The sequence below is a fragment of the Tinamus guttatus genome, unplaced genomic scaffold (genome assembly GCF_059628265.1).
Source record: "Tinamus guttatus ecotype Peru unplaced genomic scaffold, ASM5962826v1 Tinamus_guttatus_pri_ptg000535l, whole genome shotgun sequence".
Taxonomy (NCBI): Eukaryota; Metazoa; Chordata; class Aves; order Tinamiformes; family Tinamidae; genus Tinamus; species Tinamus guttatus.
The window spans coordinates 108569-132120 of NW_028289069.1; the positions used below are offsets into that span (position 1 = coordinate 108569).

The 23552-nt window shown below is 40.9% G+C and overlaps 1 protein-coding gene across 3 annotated transcripts in view; it reads left to right on the forward strand.

Moving 5' to 3' along the window:
• GRB10 (growth factor receptor bound protein 10) overlaps nt 1-23552 on the forward strand; it is a 145468-nt gene that overhangs the window by 73822 nt on the left and 48094 nt on the right. For all 3 annotated transcript variants that reach the window (XM_088534088.1, XM_088534087.1, XM_088534089.1), the window contains 2 exons: nt 17680-17896; nt 20658-20799. In XM_088534088.1, the coding sequence (XP_088390214.1) occupies nt 17680-17896; nt 20658-20799 (359 nt within the window). The remainder of the gene's footprint in view (nt 1-17679; nt 17897-20657; nt 20800-23552) is intronic.

Sequence of the window (23552 nt, forward strand, 5' to 3'; positions counted from 1 at the left end):
CCCATGTTAGCCTGCCCTTTAACCCTTACCCACAAGCTCTCAATTCACTCATCATCCACCTTCAGGTTGAGCTCCATGCATTCCAGTCGCTCTCTCACATAAAGAGCAACTCCACCACCTCGCCTTCCCAGCCTGTCCTTCCTAAAAAGCACATAGCCCTCCATGGCAGCGCTCCAGTTGTGTGAGCTATCCCACCACGTCTCTGTGATTCCAATGAGATCATGACGCTGGGACCGCACACAGATCTCCAGTTCCTCCTGTTTATTCCCCATGCTTCGCACATTGGTGTACAGGCATTTCAGGGAAGTAACCGAGCCCGCAGGTTTCCCAGGAGGGGTGAAAGAGGACCCTCCATGATCATTTCCTATCCTCACTTCCCCACTACCATACTCCTGCTGGAAGCCATCTGACCTAGGCTGTGTGGTACTGATTGCCCTGTCTGTGTGACATTCCCCTTCCCCTTCTCGTCTAGCCCTCCAGCCAGGTTGGCCAGCCTTTTGTAAAGAGACGTGTGCCCTTCTTGCTGGGATGGTTCCCATCATTCCCCACTAGCTGGTGGTCATCAAACAAGAGTCCCATGGTCATAGAATCCAAAACCCTGTTGCCAAGCCCAGTGGCGCAGCCAGTTGTTAATCTGCCATATCCGCTTTCTCCTCCTTGAATCCATTCCCCTCATTGGTAGGATAGAGGAGAACACTATCTGGGCTCCTATACCTTTGATGGCCATCCCTAGGGCTCTGAAGTCACACTTGATATCCCTCAGTTTCTCCATGGCATCATTTGTGTCCATGTGAAACAGTACCAGTGGGTAATAGTCAGACTCCTGAACAAGCCTTGGGAGCCTCTCTTTAACATCCCTTATTTGAGCCCCTGGCAAGCAGCAGACATCTCTGGTTTTGTTTGCAAGACTTGACACGGGCCATGGATGGCTCAAGATGTCATGGTTCCCCATGCAAAGGTTTAAGCCTTTACTTTTTTTAGGAACCAGGAACTGCTGTTTGGTAGCCTTCTTTTTAAGCTGTCTGCAGATCTAACCTAGAGAAACACTTACCAGTGCTAAGCAAGAATTGGCATGGTGCTTAATGATTGAATGGGATTTAGAAGTTGGCTGACATAATTAGAGCAAATTTAGGTTAAGCTGTCTGGACAAGTATAGAACTAGTTTAAGATTTTAATATCCTTTTCTACATATGAGAACAACTTGTAGAAGCTTACATGTTGGAAAACCAGGTTTGTCAAATAATGGTGGAACACATGTAATAGCTGAGAGGAAAATGTCCAAGTCAAGTTAATGCTCAAGTATCATCTTCCTTGGAAATGCATCCTCCAATCTGTTTACAAAAGACTTTGATTATGCCAAAGACTAGGAAATTGAGGACTGCGGATTTTCAGATTTCTCCAACATGGGAATGTATTTCCTTTAGTTAAGACAAACAAGTTGTATTGGAATGCATCCATGGTCAGCAGCAGCAAGGATAGCATACCTTAGGCATGGTGAGGATGTACTGTGATAATTTGAGAAAATAGATGTCCCCAAAAATATCTGGCTAATACATTTTGGTGGTTTTGGGTGAACTGGAAGTAGACTTTCTTAATGGCAAAGTTGTGCTTGTTTAGGTATAAACATAATTTTCTGTGCTTAGAAATGATAAAGTTCAGGACTGGAGGCGGGCAGCAAGAGTGGTGTAAAATGCTGCAGGTTTTTGTGAGACATCCAGCTAGACATTGGTCTGTACTCAACAGCGAGCCCTCGTTCAGATCCGGCAATGCGAAGGCAGCAAATGCCCTTGGGCCTGCTGCCAGCTTTAATGATACTAGTCTTGTGGAGGGGGATTTCCTTGTTCACTCCTACTGGAAGTCGCCTGGAGTAACAGCCCTCCACAGGCTGCACTGCAGGATTGCCCAGGTTTCCTTGTGCCCGTATGTGAGCTCGATGCTCAAGCCATTAACTACGGCAGCAGCTGGGCTAGATTGCATGTGTCATTAGTTTTTAGTTTATACCTCAGGCAGTCATAGGCCATTTAGAATGAATGGATTTTGCCTGAGGTTTTAACAAAACTGGACCACGTTGCAGAGGTCCAATGCTAGGTGGTCATGTCTTGGGCCTGCAGAAGTCGTGCTGGAGCGCTGCTCCGTACCCATTCCCATTCCCATTTCCTGCACGAAACAGCCCAGGCACAGGGACAGGCTGCCCACTGTCACCAATCCTGCCGCCGTGCTGTGAAATAAATGCTGGGTTTGGGCACTGAGCCTGCAGAGGAGCAGACAAGGAGTTAGAAATGCTTGTTCTACAAATTAGCTGTTGTATGGGATGCAGCAAATCACAGTACTGGTCTACCTAAGCTTTCCCCATCAGCAAAAATGAGGATATTGCTATTGCAAAGACTTGCGTTAAGTATGCAGTGGAAGTTCGCTTAGTAGCATGGCTGCTATTTTTGAAGACGAAGTGCTGTTTTGTTCGTGATATTAACTTGGGAGCCAGCCACAGAGATACACAATCAAAAGCCAACTGTCTCATGCCCAGTGCAATATCTTGTTTCTGTAATGAATAAAGTAAAGGCTCTAGAAAGAAAAATTAACATGTAAACTTATGTGAGATTGTGTGCTAAAATATGGGGTAAAGTGTAGACTCCTGCTCTGACATGCTGGGTAGCTTTCTTAGAGGGTGACTTTTTTATATGCTGGGTTTGACTTGCAAGTAGTTAAAGCCCATGCAGCTTTTAAGTGCTATAAATGCACTTTTTAAGAAGGATTAAAGATGCCTAATTCTTGACCCATGGGAGGGAGGTGATTGATGAACTGAGCTGAAGGGTAGTTGATGCTCTGTGTGTGTGTCTATGTGTATGGGAGTGAAATCAAAGTCAGATATGGTGAGCAGTCTTGCAAGTTGACCTTGGAATGTTTACAAAAAAGAAAAAAAAGTGGTCATTAAATGTAGGATAATGAGGTAAGGGAAAACCACTTGAGGCAAAATGCATGGTAAAAAGCCATGGAGTTTCTTTAGGATGGTTTTAGTATTTTATTGGAGGTGAACATGAGATATAATTCATTTTCATTACTGTAGGAGCCGAGATGTCTACCAATGCAGCGTTTGTTTGTAGTATCTTTCCATCATTATGCATCTTTATAAACCTTCTGCTTAAACACAAACAATCAAAGCAAAACAAAAAGCCTCTCAACCCTCTGTCTGCATGGCTGTTTGTGTCAGGATATGTCTCCCCTGTGTTAAGGCTGGCAAAATACAAAACAAAGCGATCCCTGTCTGATCCCTGAGCACGTTTTGAGATGAATCCGGCAGGTTGTTGGCTCTGGGGCAAACGGAGACTATGGTTGAGAAGTCTGTTAAAGGCACTGCCTTCTTTTTACAGCGAGAGTGTTTGAGCAGGAACCCTCTGTGATCACAGCACTGATGACTTTGGCCTGGAAAAAGATGTCCTTTCAAATAGGCTGTTCTTAGAGCATTTATGTTCCCCAGGGCCTGGTGTCTCCCAGAGGTTTGGTGGTACAGCTGCGCTCACACACTTCCTAGTACTTGCAATGGCAAAAAAAAAAAAAAAAAAAAAAAACAGTTTCTCTGAAGGAAGTTTATTGTGGTTTGACAAGTGAAATAAAATGTAGCAGTAAAAACATTCTTAGGAATTTATACTGGGCTATTCAAAAAAAAAAAAAAAAAGGAAAACGCTGAAATGTCTGCTCAGCCCTGACCAACACGTCTCATATGTTGTTGGAGCACTGGTCTCACACAGAAAGGAAAGGAAGAAGCACATTTGTGCTTTGGGTTACTTAGGTAAATGCTCGATGGTTTCAGATCTGTAAGGTCAAAGACAAATTTTAGTGTCGTGGGTTAAATAGCTTCTAAATAGGTGTGGAAGAGGCATGTCCTCATGGGACACAGTCTGCACAGTTATCCTAGGAAAATGATGCTGTTGAGCATACCTTGCTTCGTCCACTGACTCGGTATAAGGGATGGGAAGGCTTTTCGCATTCTCTTGAATGCCTGGCGTAAAAACATTGGTGAAAATAATTGTCTTGTTTCCTGCAGGCATGTAGCTTGCTTGAGGATGCACTTTGAGAGCACCTGGAAGAAGAGGGTGATGTAGTGCAGCCTTGCTTTTGGTCCCTTAAAAAAAAAGGGGTGCTAAACAGAGAGAATTTAAGGGAATTATTGAAGGAGTGGACCATATAGAAGAGAATGTGGTAGAAAAGAGCTATTAAGTAAGTGGCTGTCAGTGATGAAGAACTTACTGTGATGAAGTACGAAAACAACAGGAATCTGGCTTTTGCTTGTGTTAAGGATGAAAGTGCTGATCTTCAGCTAAGACAAAATACCTTCCACAATGAATTCATTAAAGGCTTAAAAGATGCTCACGTAGAAGGACCGCTCTGGTTGATGGGAATCAAAAATGAAACTCTTGGTAGAAACCTTTCCTGTTTTCAAGCCCTTTGTTAAACTTTCATCCATAATTATGATCAGCGTTAAGGAAGCATAGCTGTGCAAAAACTCACCAGAATAAAAGAAGAAAGCTTCATTTGTTTTTTTACTACTGAAACTTTAAGATATTTCTAGATACGTATGCAATCTGAAGCTATGAGGCAACTGCTGAGGCCTATGCTTTAAGCTGTATGTTTTCAATATAGGAAAACAGTCTCAGCGCTCGTTTGTTTCTTTTCCTCATTGGATGGTCCTCAAGTCCATTAAAAAGAGCTAAGAAAGGATTGTGGAGAGACTGTGGTTCAAAGGAAAATTGTTCTGCATTTTGGAAAGAGGGGCATTAAAGCAAAAGATAATATTGCAGTGCTGCATTATTTATGGTGCATGTAGCTAAAAAGTCATCTTACCATATTAAAACGTGTTCAAGATGAACTGGAATGCTACATTTCTGTAAATATAATGCCGTATATTCTGTATAAAGCAGCTATACCAAGCAGGAACCCATTTTAAGCTCAGGGAAAATGAAATAAAACGAAAAAGGAAAAAAAAATCATAGTTCATAGTTTAATAAATCACACAAAATCTGTAGAAAAACAATTCAGTTGTAATATAATGTCAGGTCTGCACTTAAATTCTTCGGCACAGTGCTGCATTGTAATAATAAACCTCAGTCATCACTGTCTTTGAACTTAGGAGCTGCGATAAGCACTAGAGTATTTATTTCTGCCTTTATGTAAACACTGTGCTGCAAGTGGTTCATGACAGCACTTCAGGAGGAGCAGGCTGAGTCATGCGAGGATACTTCAGAAATGCAGTTTCAGAGCTGCTGACATTCCGGGTCTGAGGATGCAGAAGTTTGCTGCACTGACAGCCAAGCAGCTTCAAGGGGAAGATCAATTTGAATTTGTTAATTTATCTAAGTCCCTTTGTGCCCATTAAAAGGACAAACTTCTGTCAAGCTTGTTGTATTTTCAGCTAAAACTGATTTAAAGTGGGGCGAGACAGCTAAACAGAGGAAAACCAAAATACAACGTTAAAGATGTTACTAAAATTGGAGTTCTTAATAGCATGCAGCTGAGCAAACAGTTGAACTATATAAGATACTGCTGACCAAAACAATCAGCATGTAATTTCATTAATATTATTAGTGTTGAAGGAACGGTATTTGAGTCTTTCTCTCCAAATCAAAATTGTGGCTGTCTCTGTGAAGTGTTAACATGAAATATACGCACATTGCTTGCAAGTTTGTATATGCATGTGTTTGTATTCAAGTTGATACATAAAGATGCTTCACAGAAATGCTTTTTTTTGTCTGAATTCAACTTTGCAATTCAGTTGTGAACTCACTATTACCTCACTAAAACAGATGATTCATTCTTTTTGCCTTGGTCTTCGTGATTCTGCTATAAGCTGTTGGCAAGCACAAGCATATTCAAGTGGTCTAAGTCCCTCTGAAATCTTAAGTGCTGTGGCTGAAGGGTTTCTATTCTGTGCAGTTTGCAACTCAATGACAAATGGACTATGAGCCTAACAGCAAGTCAAGGGGAGCTTCTACCTTTAAGAATAACCATAAATGTTCTTCATAAGAATCGTGATGAGTTTTAGAGATTAGGTAGAAGAAACACGTCAGATGACAAGTCACCTTCCAAGGCTGGAAGTAACATACCACTGAATGCATGTTTCTTCAGTCAAATAACTGAAGCACTTACAGCAAGCTACTTACACACTAATTGACCTCATTGCCACAAAGGTCAATGTGAACATTTTGCAGTTTTTAAAAATTTAAATAGCAATCAACAGAAATCCTTTGAAACTTTCAATTTTTGAACCTAAAGGTTTACAGCACTTTTTGGCCTACCGTACCGCTCTGCACTCATCATGTGTTGTCTCTTTCTAGGTCTCAGCCTTTCGAGGGCTAGATCTATAAATAGCGTGGTGTGCTTTTGGCCGAGGACCTTGTCTTCTCTAGTTTTCTGGGTTGTATTTCAGGCTTGAAACAGAACTAGGTGAGTGAGTTGCGTAAGCTTGTGTGAACATTGATGCACTTGGTGCATGGGGTGTCTTTATTAAGAAAGCTTATAGGGATGACTTTAGAAAATGCCCCCTCAACAGGGCTGCCCATCCATGCTGTGTTTGACTGATATTCCCGGGCTGGTTGGAAAGGCTGAGGTAGCTGTTGAAGGACCAGATGGGTCTAATTCAGCCTGAGGCACATTGCATTCCCCATCTCTGAGGTGATGCTGGTGGTCAGGTTGGGCTAGGACTGTGTCCTAGGTATTCATCTTTTTCATGTCTGTGTCTGCACCTAGACCTTAAATCTTCAGTAGTCTGTGGAGCAGCAAGACGTATAGAACATAAGAAATAATTGTACGTTAGCAGAGTAACTGTACAGGGTAACGTTTGTTCGATTCCTAGTGCCAAGCACGGCTTCATAGGCACACAAGAAGGGGAGTCTAGGCAAGGTTTTGGATATCTCTACCCCAAAGTGTGTAAAAACTGACAAGATCAGGAGAAGCAACAGATAAATTTTTGAAGGAAGCAAATTATCCTTAGTAGCTGAACTGATGGTGCACACAAATCTTTTAAGATCAGACATATATGGTTTCACTCAATAATCTTGAAGGTCTTTTCCAACCATAATGATTCTATAATTCAATAGAGGTCTAATAAGGATAGCCAGAACATAACTGGCAAGTTCACTTTGACTCGTAAAACCACGATGAATCTTTAGGCAGCATATTTGTGAGGGTAGCTACTAGGTGAATCTCATCCTAACGTATTTTAACCTCTACTCCTCACCTGCAATATGTTAAATGGTGAAGGTTTGTGTTTGGAAAAGATAATTTAAAAGGGAAACCTGGCTGGTCAGTCTAGAAGAAGGAAAAAGACTTCTCTATTTCTCTTGTGCCTAGAGGAGCTGAGGCTAATGTGATTGCTCTTTGTGAAAGAACGTAGAGTGATAAATCACTTCTTTTGGTTGGTCTCAAGTAATTGGCTGCAGGCATTTCATATTAATTAGAAATTATTTTAATGTTTATTCATGCAGTATGATATGAGAGTAGAAGTGTTAGACTATCAAGGAAGCTTTGTTATGATTCTGTTTTATGTTATTCTCTACCTTTCTTTTTTTGTTTAGCTTTTTTGTGTGTTTGTGTGTTCTCTGTATCTATTGACCTGGTTTCAGCCTTCAGCCTTTTCTTTTTTAAATCAGTCAATATGAGATCTTGGGGTCAATGTAGTGACAGTGGGGAGAGGTGCTGCAGAGCTGCTATAAATGACTGTTCCAAAAAGTCTTTGCCCCACTATGAGGACTTGGTTTCTGCATCTGCACAGTAGAATATGGATGCGTTCAGGAACAGATCCACACAGCCATTTGGGATGCGATTTCAGCAATATGCTCTGCCATCTGTGGAGCTGTGAGGCAGGGCTGTGGTGTTCCCTCAGAATACAGCAGAAAGGATTGCAGTTTATTACAACAGTAATTTCAAACAAATCATCCACCATAATCACTGTGTTTCCTTTGCTGGCAGAGCTGGAGGAGAGGCTCTTGATCTGCACCTGAAGGAATTACTTGGTTTCTAAGCAAAATTTACACTTGCATTAAAGGAACACCTAAAATAGACAGTTCAAGGACAAAGTGATCTAATACCCCAAAACTTTTTCCTTCAGAAGGACAAAAAATGTAAGGAAAAGTTACACTGAGGTGCTTCCAAGGAAAGAAGACAACATCCAATTGCAGCCTCCTTCAGTATAAAGTGAAGTTAAAATAGTGAAGTTAAAAGTGTCAAGCTTGGTCTTTGGTACTTGTCACTTGCCTCAAATCCAGGGCCCTTGAGTGGCTTTTTGGTGTAGCTTTAACAGACTTAAATTATGAACAACTCACCTGTAGTTTACTCTTTTCTAGGTAACTGACCAAAATTAAAGATGGAATTAATATTACACTATTAAGCGAAGTGGTGGTAAAAGAACCCACAAATTGAAGATTTTTTTCTTTTTCATATGACTACAGCCCTGTTAACAGCCCTGTTCTGAGTAGGAGTACCTTCAGATGTATATTCCTTTTGTAATCTTTGAGCACATGTGTCACAGCTAGGGAACTGTTACATGCTGAAAACGCAATCCTTAGTTAGCTCAGAGGAATGGTTCTTTCATTAGTTGTTGTGCACAAATTTTGGAACTTGCATTGTGGTCTCCTAAACACGCTTTCAAAGCCAATAAAACTGTTCAAATGAAATTTTGAAAACCCATGCTTTAAAGTAACTAGAAATAAAGGTTACCCTGTGTATCAAGCAGTGAGTTATACCTCAGTTAATAGTAGTGACTTTTCGGCGTTGGCTCTCAGGATCCTTCTTGAGGAGAAAAGCTAACACAATATCTAATTAGGTTAATCCAGGTTATCTAATTAGGTTAACCTTGCACTTAAAAGCTTTATTTAAATTCTACTGAGTTTGCTTTGAAATGAAACTGGTCCAGCACTGAAGATGCAAGAAACCTGCAAGTGTTCAGTGTGCTGACTGCCAGCGTGGGAGCGCCGAATCCCCTCCGGAGCAGGGCCAGGACACCCCTTGCCCCGCCGGGATTGAGGTGCCACAGGCTCCACTTGCGGCTGGGAAGTGGCAGGTTCTTGAGTTTGTGCACGTACTGTCCTGGAGCTGGGACCGGCCTTGGGCTTTCTTGGCAGGGCTGAAGCGGCTAATCCACGCGGTGTATTTATATCGAGTTGTAAAGATTGGTCAACTGGGATTATTCGGCTGGGTGCTGAAATGTTTAATGGGGGAAAGGGGAGACAGATCTCTCAAAGAAAAGCAGTAGATGGTTTGACTGCGTTTTTAACTTTGCCTCTAGTACCTTAAGAATTCTGAGATGTGTGGTGGCTTGAGCATTTTAGCCTGTCTGAATTTTTATGTCCTTTTTGTAAAGGCATTGTAAAACAAAAGGCATTGTGAATTGAAATATCTGCATCTATGGGAAAGTGATAGAATAAATTGGAAAAATAAGAATTTTCATTCATGTAAACATAGGAGAATATGGAGTATTTTAAAGAAATGCAGACTTGTAATAAATATTCACATAAACCTGACCTTTGCTGTGTCAGATCACAGCTCACAGTGATATAGGATATTCTTCTAGAGTCATTCACCCCTGAGTATGACTTTTTAATATAAGATGAGATGTGCTGAGCTTTTACCATGTGGCCAGCAGACAGTATTTCAATTCATCCACCTGTTGCTATCCAATATTGTGCCTCCTAATTTCTGCCTGGAAGTACCTTAACAGGTCAGTAGGCTCACACTGTTCTGCCCATTCTCTATAAAGCTCCAGAGTGTGCCTGGTTTTGTACGTTCTTCTTGTGGACTGCACAGGCTCGGAGACTACACAGGCCCCCTTTCGCTGCTCCTTTGGGTGTGCCTGGTGGTACCAGAACCCTTCTCTTTAGGGATGAATGACAGTCTTTTCCTAATCAAAATTTTGGAATGTAATGGAGCTGTTTTTCTTCCCGGTTTTACTGTGGGACACCTAAGTAGAAGCATTCAGTTAAACTTAGCAGGAAGATAAGGTACAAATAGAAAATCTTTGGATTTGCCTGTGTCTTTCTCTATTCTCCCTTCCTCTCCCTCAGCAAAAAAAACAAGCAAATAAACAAACAAAAACCCTTATGTGACTTGAGCTTTACATTTCCCTCTGTCTAGCCTCCTGTTGTATTGAGAAAATCAGTCTGTCTGCTCACCCTATCTGTGAGGTTTCCACCAGTGCACTTGCTCTGTTCTTCTCCAGGGTTTTCTAAGGATTAGTGACCTTCTGACTCCAGGGTTGGTCTTGCAAAGAAAGCCCCCTTCTTGACTGCTTGCTCAAGCAAGCATTGCTTCTCCCATCAGTTAAAGTTATCTTTTTATCCTCTGTGCAATGGGGGCTGTTTGGTCTATCTTTAAAAACCCAATCAAAGAAAACCTTTTCCAGATGCAGTCTTTCACAGTCCTGTTCTTAAACTAATGCAAGCAGTAGGCGACACGACACAGGAGAGCCACTGAGCCTAATATTTTGTGGGAAAGAAATGCAGATCTGTTACCAGTTTCTTGAAAATGGATCTTCTGACTTATTTTTGTAATCATCCCAAGAATGGCAATTTCCCTGCGGTCTACTTCAGCTCAGATGGGCTGCAAGCGCTCTGTTTACGCAGTATTCACTATAAAGCATTGTGTCGGCGAGCATTGGCTCTGCAAAGAGCGATTCAGAAGCTGAAGGTTGCTGGTAACTGCTGTTCTCAGGAGCGGTGCCATCAACAGTTTTGGAGACAAGAGTGTGCAGTGTGTTCACTGAATAGGGTTTGGTCATTCCGACTGCATGTAGCAATGGCTCAGCTGCTGTCATATTTGGCTTTTCATTCAGATCTTGACCTGATGCTTCTTTTAAGAACTTGCATTTCTATCACTTTTTTTTAAAGGCAAATTTTAGCTTATTAAAAAATAAATTTTGGAAAAATTGAATTTCAACTTTGTTCCTACAGTGGCAGTAGAGTGTTTTGAATGTGGGTTGGGAAAAGGGGACTGGCCATGCGTAACTATTTTAGCTCTTACACTTGTCATAAAGCTTACGCAGAAAAAATATATAAAAATATATATATATAAATGTGTGTGTGTATGCACACACAAAATACTCACACACAATCAACATTATAGACATCTGAGATCTTTTCCTAAGCATTCAAACCTCTCTCTCATAGCCATGCCACTTCACATTTTGTGCTTGAGGATCTGGTGAGGACTCAGTGGTGGTAGTTGTGGTACCCACTGGGAGCAACCTCCTACCCACATGATGGATGTTAAAAGCCTGATGGAAAAAGGCCAACACAGCTTGCTACAGATCTTGAGTTAGATATAGGTGCATTGAGGTTTAGCTGGATGACATTCAGAGGAGCTTCTGAATGTTGCCTGTAAATAATTTCAGCTTCTTCAAAAGGAGAAATTGTTAAAATCTTCATCAAAGACACATGTTACTTTAGTAGTTGGTTTGTCTCTGGAACTAAACAGACAAACAAGCCCTCTGATTCATCATCTTCTCTGCATCCCCCACCTACCTCGACAGCTTTCCTTAGCTTTGTTCTCTATGGTGATGAAGTACTAGGCATCTGAAACGGGAATTTCTCATCAACTAACCTTCCATTTTTTAGATTGGTTTTCTTAAAACTTGTTTTATGTGATGAAGACTAACATGGCTGTACAACTGCATTATTGCCTTCTGTAGGGCACCTATGACCAATTGTCCCCGTACTTGTAAAGGCTTTGATTCTCACCAACGTCTTTCATACATAGCTTACTCTCATGGCTGTTACCTAGCAACATTAATTTTGCTCCTCTTAGTTTGTGTACTATTTCAAGAGATCTATAAGGTGTGTTTTAAGAACGTTCCCGGAGTCCAACCATAAACCTTTAGTACAGAGAGGTGTTTATAAAGTGAACTCTCTCCAGCACTTATATTTAATGCACTTTCATTTTGTGTTAGCCTTTCCAGCCCTGTTGGCAGAAATCGGAGTAGCTGCAAGTGGGGTTTAAAAATTCCGTGGGGATTACTGGAAGGATTGCAAATTCCCTCTTGTCTGCGGCATTTCAGTGCGCTCGGATGTTGTAGGTGCCTAAATAAATCTCATGCTCCTTCTTCAGCCACTGCTGCCTGTCATCCCAGAGGATGGTCCATTTAGCGTTTTGAAAGCTTTGTGATGTTTTGTGGGCAACAACAATAGTTCTGGTATAAACTGGAGGATTTCATTGCAGCTGATGGATGTTAGAAAGGAGAGGACCTTGACTCGTGGGGGCAGAACAGCTTCCATAAAGTGCTAGTATATCCTGGAGTTTCAGAGTCACTTACAATTCAGCACATAACCCCTATGAACATGATGGTGCTTGTGGGAGACAAAACTGGAGGTGGCATCGCTATAGAGGTCACTACAGGTGGGTTTGGGGGGAAAACTGTAAGAAGTCTGTTTGGCATCATAGGACTTCTGCTGCAAGTTTTCTTTCTAAAGATGTAGCCACTGCCAAGTGCTAGATGCAGCAACAGTCTTTAGGGAGCTGCTGGCAACCCTTTCAGTGCAGGATGGAGGATTCCAAGTTTGAGTAAGAAAACAATTGAAACAAGTCGAAAGAGATTCTGAAGGGAAATGAGGCATTTGTGTAAACACATTCGATGTAGTTATAAGTTTAAACGGAGAAAGGAGCAGAGGGAGTTGAGTGTTATCTAGAGTGGACTTCATTGTGCAGCTTAAAACTGTGTGTTGTTTCGTAATTAGTGTTTTAGAGATTTCATTATTTTATTTGAAGAAATACTATCTCCTAAAACTTTTTGGAAAGACATTACAGATAGCAACATTTGGACATGGCAGTGGAAGGACATGCTGTTAGTACTACGGTGTCTTTCTTTTACAAATGATCTGCATTTAAAAAGGGCTATCTTGGGAAAGAACATGCGTTTGTACGTGGTAATTGCTGTGGTAATCCTTACCTGGGTGGTTACTTTTGATCATGAAACATGAGATTTCTGTGATACCAAAACACTTGCAAAACATGATGAGATCACCAGGATGAATCACAATAATTCATGTGCAAGTTCAGGAGATGTCAAACAGGCTGTTGAGCTGGATACTGCAATGGTTTTAGATGCCTAGGTGGTCTGCACTTTAGTTTTTCCTAAGTCCTGGTGAAGTCCTTCTGTTCATTGCATTATAAATGTATTTCTCCTGCATTACCTAGAATTCATGGCGTTTCACCACAGATGACAAGAGTGTGTTGTTTCCTCTCACTGCTTCCACTGGTTGCCATCCGGGTTGATCGATGTGAATGTGAGGGTCCTTTCAACATTTCAGTATCACACTTGGTTTGGCCCAACTTGAGTGAAATCTTACATTAGTTGCATCTTACTGCTTTGACTCATCAGGGAGGCTTGCTAATGTGCCGCAGTGAACCTCATGTTGAGGAGACGCTTACTCAACTCAGTGAGTCACCTAGTTGGTCAATAGCTGCCTAGCTGTGATATGGAACCCTTGTTTCCGTTCTCTCAGTTGGGTTTCCTGTTGTATTGCACTTGCATGTAGAGACAGAAAAGTAGCATGGTCTTTGTATAGATGTTCTGCTGAGACCCTAGTAACGTTCACAACTGTTTTCTGTGAACTAGTATAGAATAAGGCTTAAATGACCAAGCCAGAAAGAAATTCTTTACGCAGGTATGTACTCAGTTTGGAGAAAGTCTCTTAAATCACAGCTTGCTTTTAGTCCTAGGGTGTTTCTTCACAGTATTCCTTATGAACTACAGGCCTTATGTAAAAAGGAAGGGTGTTCGCTGGGCTGCCATTTAGAGAAGTAAAATGTAACCTGGTCTCTAAAGCAAAGCCAGGATTCTGTCCACGTTCAGCCTTTTTTAGTAAACAAAAGTTCTGCACTGCAACGAGTCCCTTGACAGCCATGGAAATACCTACTTTACTCAGGAGCTTGACACAGGATGAAACAGAACAGAACTCATTTTGGGATTATATTGTTTTAGAATAAGTGGGATCCCACTCATTCCTGTGAGCTGAGGTGACACATCGAGGCCAACAATGACCCAAAATAAAGGGGGACTTGGAGGAAAAGGAAGAGGCAGAAGAACAAAAAGGATGTGGAGAGCTTTTGGTTAAGCACAGATTAGTTTACACAGGCCTTGTTGACTGATTATCATCCCCTCTTCTGGTATCCTGAAAAACATGTGAACAATATTCAAATGAAGTGCTTTTATTTTTATGGAACTTGACAGCTTAGCTCACTACCTCAATACCAATGTTATAACAAAAGTTTTCCCTTCTTTCTTGCCTTGAGTAGAACTTTTACATTTTTTCTCGTAACTGAAATCATGATGTATTTTTTTTTCAACTTTACCAAAGAATGCTGCTTGCAACATCCAGGAGAACTGTGTTAGTGAACAAAGCCAAAGTTTAACAGATTGTGGGCAAAGCAGCAAAATGAAGTTCAAACGGCTGCCAGTGCACTTTGGTTCTAGTTTGGGAAAGAAAAAGGCATGCCAGAGAGCATTACTCACTGCCATACCAAGTGTTTTCCTTTGGTATAAAAATACAGAACTACCAGTACCCTCCCCACCAACAAAAACTTAACCACTCAAGGAAAAAAAAAAAGAAAAAGAAAAGTAAATGAACATGTGTCAGAGTGAGGCTTTCCTAATGCTTTCTTTTAAAAACAGTTTCCAAAAACAAAATGTTGCTTGCATGTTTATGGAATAGAAGCTGGCCTCCGTGCAATTGGATTCAGGGGAAAAAAGAGACCGCAAATATCCATTGTCATATGCCTTGATCTTACTGCAGAATGGCATGCAGATTAAGGAAAATAGCCTTTAGTATCCCTGCAATGTACAGCTGCAAGAAAGCTGGGGAAAGCTGTTCCTTGGCTACCTGCAGTTCCGCTTGCCCACAAAGGAAATTTTTTCTGATCAGCTGCAAAATTCATGTAGGCTGGTGCTTCAAGCACCAGCATGACATCATTCTGGCTCAGATCTCAAGGCAAATTTTGCTGTGAATTAGCTAGCCTGCTCAAAATCCTTTCCAGCTGGCTATTTTTTTTTTTTTTCCTGGAGAATGATCTTGGTGAAGACTGGATTGTGCTGGTTGCTAGAAAAATACTTTAAAGCATTGTACTGTGTCTGAAACTTCCCTTTGAATCAAGTAACTGCAAATGGTTGAAGTGTATCTGGAATTCCATGGATGGCCTATTTGGTTTTTATTTATTTAAACTCTGTAGAGAGCCATCAGAATTAATGCTATATTACTTGGCAGGCTGAGACATCTGCCGGCACCTCCAAGGTAGGCTCTGCTCATGGGATTTCTATTGCAAAATACTGAAATATCTCCAAAACATAATGCTATTTTGTAGTAAATGCCATGGCATAGAGATGAACCTGTATGAAGTTTGAGATTGTGTGTGTTATCTTTAAAAGCTTAGGAATATTCCTGTAAAAGTTTTATAGAAAGACAGGGCCACATTTAGCAATGCTGCACATGTGGAAAAAGGGAACTGCCAGATGGATGAGTGAAATCACGTTGTGAACTTCGGTGCAATATGCTATCTACACTATCTGCAGCTTATCAGCACCTACCCCAGTGAAAGCTGAAGCTGTGTGTAATTGATATGCTTAAAAGCTTGCTAATGGAAATTCAATGGCTCAAACTGTGTACTTGGTTTCCTTAGTATTTCACATGAAGGACTCATTTTATGCATATTAAATTTCATATTGCACCTCTGTGCTTATTAGATTTTTCAAGGATAGCTTGAGCTGACTCTTAATCATTCCTGCTATGTTATACAAAGCTATCACTGTGCGAGATCATTAAGCTTCCAGGTGATTGTAAGTTAATAAATTAGCACCCTCAGGGACAAAACTACTGACTTTACAGAACATACACCTTTACCTTTTTCCCTTTCTGCTTTTGATGCTGCTAAACAATTGTTACTTGCTATAATTTACTGCCTTACTCTCTGGCTAGGGGATGTCTTTTATGTGTCCTTCATCCAACACCCAAGTTTTTCCCTGACAGCCATCAAGTTCTTCTCTTAATGCTACTGACACCCTCCAACGTGCTCCTCTGGTACTTTAGATGAATGATAAAGCTCAGAAGCCCTGTAATTCAGCCTCTCCCTCTTTGTACTCCTACTCTTGTGGTTCCCATGTGATTGCTCAAGACATGTTTTAGATAAGGATATATGTTCTCCAGACTGGATAAGAATCTGGAGCATGGAATGAAACTTAAATTGCAACTCTGCTACAAGATCCCTAAAAATAGGAGGGAAATTACCATAGACTTTGTCCTAGAAGAGCAACGTCCAAGTTGTTGAAAAATGCATGGACCAGCAAACACAGAGAAAATAGTGCAGCCTAAAGAGATTCTGCATTTTTTCTTTGTTTCTTTTCTTTTTGTTCTCCAGTCCTAGGAATATCAGGAGCACACTTTCAGTGAAACCTAAGTGACTTATACTTTATTATTGGACCTCCCGACTTTCAGTAAGGAGAGTTGGATCTTCCATCATTAAGTAGCTCCTAGGCATATGAGTAGTTTGACACACACAAGCTTTGTCGGGAACAATGATATCTTTTTCTAAGCCCATTGAAGTAACTGGAAAAGTGGACAAATTTTTGCATACACAAAACCGTGTTCAATCTAAAGTGGCCGTTGAGTCAGTTAGTGTGAAACACACAGGAGTAGATCTCCCTGCGTGTGCTTGTTAGGGAGCTGAGCGTGGGTCCGGAGTGACTGGGCTTGTGGCTAGGGAGTGATTGCCCTGCTTTGAAAGAGGAATTGGAGCGGGTGGGGATCCCAAAGTACTAACAGAGATTTGTTGTCTTGCAACTTAATAACAATAGTTGGAACAACAAAGGAGTGAATCAACAAGAGTTAGGTACTTACTGTAGGTAAAATGGCATATGTCTAACAGTGAGTACACGTTTTGGGTTTTGGGGACTGATGTTTCTCCAGCCACCTGCACTGCATCTCTGGTTGGTTTGGTTTAGGTCTGAGGAAAGAGTCACTTTATTGCGTTGAAAGTGTGAGCATGAGAAAGTTTTTATAAAATCCTTGTTATGACAGTTGAAAGCTTGCCTTGCCCTTCAAAATGCTTTGTCTCGAAAATATGCAAAAATGTGAACAAGGGATTTTAAAAAACCTGTAATGATAGACTTCCAGCTTGCACAACAGATGTGCTTTTTTATTCCACCTACTGACTTATGCAACAGTATCATTTTTTTTTTTTTACCTCCTGTCTCCAAATTACTGGATCTTGCACCCAGTGTTTGACAATCTCAACCTGACACATTGACAGTCTTGATTGATATACTAGTAAGTGATATACATTTGAAATGTATGTCAGTTTAATAGTAAGTGAGGTTGTGTTTCACGTTCACATTGGTATTTTTAAAAATTAGACAAAATGCCAGTTTTGGATTAGTAAATACTACAGTAAAAGTATTTGATTCATTTTTTCACCAAGGAAAACAAAATAAACTTGACTGTCACTGGCGTGATATTAATTTTGTTCTCTTAAAAGTTATTATGTGCATTTTTCTGTTACAGAATAAATGTTTTCGTAATAAAAATCTGCACTGTAGAAGTATAACTGTAGAGTATGTGATAATTTTCCAAAAACTTAGTCTTCAGTCTTTCCAGACTGCTTTTATCCGTGACTTCACATATGTTATGCTGCCTTCATTTTGTCTTTCAGATGATGATGTGGACCTAGAAGCTTTGGTAAATGACATGAATTCCTCATTTGAGAGTTTGTACTCTACATGCAGCATGCAGTCAGAAACCACTCCGCTCCTGCAAAATGGCCAGCTTAATCGCAGTCAGTTGCCAGCCTCAGCATCAAGCTCCTTGCAGCCCACATCTCCAAGGCAGAAGGTGCAGCGGTCACAGCCAGTACGCATTATGGCAGTCAGGTAGGAAAAAGGGACTTTCTTCCATTTTGTTAAATTTTTCTTGAGCTAGCCTTAAAACAAAAAAAAACATTTTAGAGTCTTTAGTTCAGCTTTGATGGGAACCTAATAGTGTTGCAATGGACTTACGCAGAGCAAAAGAGTTTTCCACGTAGGCGGATGACATTATATTTCCTTCTATTTTGCAAAATACAACCATATTTGCATTTTTTTTCTATTTTTTTTAACAATGTTTGATATATTGCTAGTAGCAGACATGCATAGAAGCATTACCACTAGTATGAATTTTTGGAAATGACATCCCTGTTTGGACTTATTTCCAAACCTTTAAAAACTCTACTATCCTTTCCAAACCTTTAAAAACTCTACTATGAGCCATGGTGCCTATTAACTGCTTCCTGGTTTTATAAAACATAGTGAATCATGTAGAAAGTTGAGGTTGTAATCAGCTAGTCCTGAGGCACAAAAATACCTCGCTTAATGGAAGTTTTTTTAACGGTCCAAGACAAATAAACAAAGGAGCATCATAGTTCCTTAACCATTCTTCCTGGAGCACTTTCAAGTTCCTTCAAGTCCTTAAAGACATTACAAGAAAAAAGCATGTAACCTCTCTCACTCATGTCAGGATGGGGGACTTGGATTCAAGCTTTAGGTGAAACACTCTTGGTGGTGACTGGAGATTCTATATGTAATGATCAGGTTCTTAAAATCTTTTAAAGTAGCATGAAGAAAGGAGTTCTTGTCAATTTGAGTAGGTAAATTGCTTAAGTCACATATATTTGTAGCTTTCAGTTAATGGCGGCTTCTCCAAAAGCAGTAGGACTCAATAATCATAGAGAAAGAGACGTCTAAGACATGTTCCTGATTCTTAACACTGATATATTTGCTACAGGAGTGTTGTTCTTCAGACAGGCAGCTTTTTTATAAGAATGGATAGTGTGCAGTAACTGCATACATCTGAGTCAGCTAACGACATGATGATGCTTCTACACTATTTCAGAATTTAACCTTGAATGGGGCTGTCCTAGAAAATGCACTCTCTGGAGAGCTAGAACTCTACACATTTTGTGAAAGTGTCAGTGAACACACTTCTAAACTTTTCCTGGCATTTCAATATGTTGCAACTTTTGAGGGAAAACAGTTCGACTTTCAAACTCTACTTCCTAGAACATCATGTATTTATCATTAAAAAGAATAATAAGGAAACTTGTACTCTGAGTTATTTAGACCCATCTCTGGTACAGGGAAATACCTGGGTTTTTTTGTTGTTGTTTTTTTTTTCTCAGCCAGAGCAGGATGGTTGATTGTGGTGGTTCTCTATGGAGTACAGCTTTATTTATATCTCAGTGGTGTGGTAGGTGATATCCTGCAGGAGTATTGGCACAGTGGAATGCCCTGTAGTGAAATTTTGTTTTAAGAAAACCATGCCTTTCTGGTTGTACTGAATCTTGGTTTCTAATTATTATAATGGGTCTCTGCTCAAGCACCTAGTCAAAACCTTGCAATCAGGATGACTGTTTATTCATAACTGCCAATACCTTAAATCTACTGTGCTGAAAAAAATGATACCATTTTTAACCTTATACTATACAGAATTACCTGAAAGAAAACTCAAGTAGGTCAGTCATTTGCACAGTCCATAGTTGTGACTGGAACCAGCTATTAATGGCAAAAAAAAAAAAAAAAAAAAAAAAAAAAAAAAAATTCATCCGTGGAATATGGGAACTAAACTGTGGAAGAGAGTTATCTGTGGAGCAAATTTCACACTGTTGACTGAAGAGGCTGTTGACTGAAGGCAGCTGGATGAAGAACATGGCAAAAAAATCAGACCAAACTATGCTTAGCTTTTCTTTTAATGGTTCCCTATTCCAAACCCCCGAGTTGATTGCCTTTGAAGACTTCTAGTGGCCACTAGATGGCGGGTTCTCCAAAGGAGTTGTGGATAAGCCCGATGTCAACGTAGAGTATCCGCAAGGGCTGGTGCACCAGCCGTAGGAAAACTTAAAGCAATCTCCGTGTGTTCAGGAGTAGTGCTCACGTTTCTGTTATCTTCCCTTGTCTTTTCTGTGATATCTGGTAGGCCTTAATGTGCTTCTGTTGGTGAGGGCAATGCAGGTGTTTTACCAAGCTGGGACTTATGAGTCCAGAGACCCATGTCAGGAGATGTGCACAGAACTTGTCTAAAGGATAACGCTACAACTAGTGTTTTCTGGAAGGGTATAAATGTCCCTGTGCTAGCGGCACCTTTGCCTTCCCATCTCTCCAGGGAACGCTCAGTTACTTAGAGATGGCTCCTTGTAACGGTGACTATATTGCTTTCACTGTTGTCTCAATGACCGTCCTCTGATACACATTTGGTTGCAGATGCATATAGAATTCAGCACTAAAATACTGCAGTTGGCTCGTCCTCTTCTTTTGTATTGGTTTGGAAGAGCTTAACTTACTTTCTGACACTCAGAGTATAGGCTTGTAAGCTAGTCCTTACATAAAAGAGGGTATAGACTGGTATTTCTGTTTATGTGCATCATTACCTCAGGTCTTCATGCAAGTAGCCAAGTTATTAACAACACAAGATGCGTAGCTGATCCTTCTACACATGCAGTTACCTAATTCATGCTTGCAGTTGCTGTAATCTTAAGGTAGTTTCTTAGCAAAAGAGTGCTTTTGATTACTTTTCTTGACTGTCTCACATGGTGGGGCAGGAGACCCAAGTGGGGTGATGTGGCTTTGCTCCTCTTGATGCTTAGTTCTTCTGTGTTTGTAGACGTCTGCAGGAGGAAGAACAGCAGTTTAGAACATCATCTTTGCCAGCCATACCAAACCCGTTTCCAGAACTTTGTAGTCCTGCAAGCTCTCCAGTGCTGGCCCCTGGATCTTTACCTCAGAGTCAACCTGCTAGTAAACATGTGAGTATGGAACAAAGCTTTGTGTCAAATATTCCCATTCAGACCAGCAGTGGACTATTTCATTTTGAAGGCAGAAAGAAAATTTCAGGATAACTAGAAACATTTACAGGCTTTGCCCTTGATTAGAGCAGCACTAGTAACAGAACACTGCTTCCACCAGGATTCAAATCTTTAAAGGATTTGTAAGAATAAAATAAGTGTGTGAGACCAAAGCAGGTCTTTGTCAATGTCTGTTGCAAATAAGGCAATATTTCCTAATATCTTTTGGGTTTCATTATCTGAGGTAGTAACTTGTTAATGAGAAGTCAGAATGATTGGCTTGGAGCTGGAGCAGCATCCAGGTATATTTTACTGCATGTTCTATGTCCTTCTGATTTAAGTTCATTGTCTCTAAAAATAGAAATGTCTCTATAAGTAGACTCTTTCTATACAGACATGGTACCCCTTTATTTTGCATTTTTTCAATAACTGCTCATAAAGTTATATAATACTGATAGAGCATGCAGCTGTGCAGGGCTCCTTGTAATAGGGCTTAAGATCAGAGTATCCCATGGCAAAGCTGGCTGAGTGGCTTTTTCCAATGAAGATTGCACATGTGGAACCCTCCCATGGCACGGGGCCATGAGCACATCAGTGACTCTTTGAGGAGCTGGTCTGCTCCATTCCCCTCTGCTCCCTGAGAACCATCTCGCTTGCTGTGTGTTAATCCTGGAGACTCAAGTTTGGGCTCAAAAGCTTTGCTTTGTGAAACATACTGGAATAAAAAGATGTCTCTGCTACCTTAACCCTTGTCTTGGAAAGGATGTGCACCCAAAGCTGTGGTGACACTGGGTATCATTCTGCTGAATTAGCTTGCATGTTGCTGCTGTGGCCACTCTGATAAATGGTGGAGGTGGGAAGTTCACTTACACGCTGTAGACTGTAACGTGCACCCTCACATCCTCTGTAAGTGTTACACCTCTCCGCGAATGCTGCCATCTGCTTTCTTGTCTTTATTGCTTTTACTGTGCTCCTTGTGTACCTCGACATGGGATGGCTGCCAGACCCTGATCTGAGGCGTTGGTATGTGCCAAGCCGAGAGGCTGCTGAGGCAAAGGGTGGCACTTGGAGCCCAAGGAAGCAAATCCAGGGGAACTCCCTTATTCATAGCACGTGCAAACAGAGCAACAACACGTTGGAATGAGCCCATTCTGGTTACAGAGGATGGACAAGGTGCTAGTGAAAAGTAATTCCCTGTGTGCCTATGGACCCTGTGGGAGTAAAGCGGCAAATAGCAGCTCTAGTCGGTACTGCGGGGTGCTCTGCCTGGCAGCTGTGCACACAAACATGTGGGATACCCACATGGCTCAGAAGAAATGTTGCCCATGGGCAACTGAACTTGAGACAGAACCCAGATCATGTCGTTTTAAGAGATCTCAGAAAAGAAAGGATATTTTGTTTGCTGATCGTGTAAAAAGACGGGGACATTGCAGAGTTATGATATGTGATATAGCTTTGTAAGAAATGAAGTGTCATTGGTATTTCTACTTGCAGAACGACTCTCTTTAACTTTCAAATAATTGTAAAACAGAGCCCTTCTAAGATAAAAATCTTTTGGTGGTGATGCTAGGGGGAATCCAATCATGGAAAACACAGAAGGCTCTCCTGCAAAATTGTCATTTTGGATATAAAGAAGTAACAGTTCCATTAAGTAATAGGGGGAGTTTTGTTTTGTTCGTTTGTTTCTTTCTTTTTTCCAGTATATTGTTCTATATAGAAGTGGGATTTATGTCTGAAAGGAAGAGTTAGTAAATAAAGGAACTTCCAGGCCATAAATTTATCTGCTAGAATAATCTTTCCATCTGAAATAAAACTGATATCTTCTGCTCTTATCGGCACAACTTTATTAGTGTAGCTGAAGAAGAAGCTTGAGATACATTTTTCGTCAAAGCAATTTTGATGCCCCCTCTCCTTCCCCCCCCTTTTTTTTTTTCCTTCCAGTTACCACTGTCAATTTCAACAAGTGGTTTACAACACTGCTTACCTCCTGGATTGCATTTGTCTCATATTCGTACCTTGTCCAGCTCCAAAGGGTGCTGATTTATTGATATTCTTAAAAGAGAAAATTCGTGAGTTAGCCAAGAAACTCGCTGTCTTTGTTCGTTTTGTTTTCCTGCTATGTTCATGATATTTCACCAGTAAAGTAGCTAAAATTAGCTGTGATAAGCCATTCTCACTTTTTTTGCAGTAGGTACTGGTTTTGCTTACTCATGAAGATAAACCATTCTCTTAATTTTTCCCTGGAAAGGGTAAAAATGCTCGTGGCAGGGATCAGTGGGTGTTCCTCTGAGCTCTACTGGGTAACCTTGCTGGTTTCAGCTCTGCAGGGAGCAGGGTGCCCTCTCTAGCTGTGCTGCCAGGCAGACACCCAATACTGCTTTTAAAGCAGGTGGTTGCAGGAGGGCACTGCAGCCGCCTCCCAGAACACTGAGGAGAGAATGGTGAGAAATAAGAAGCCTTGTGTAGAAAAACAAAAGAGGGGCATTTCTAGGGCCATGGAAAAGTTAAGGCCAAATTCACCTGCAGTCTAGCCTGCTGATATCATCTGCTGCTTTTGTAGGCCTGGCCTGTGCCCTGTGTTGATCAACTATCTTCAAAAGTAATAGCAGATGTTGATAAATGGGGATAATCATTTAGTGGAAAGCATCAATATTAGTCTGGGATTTCAAACTAGAGTACTATGTCTATGGTGAGAATGGCTTTATTTATTCATT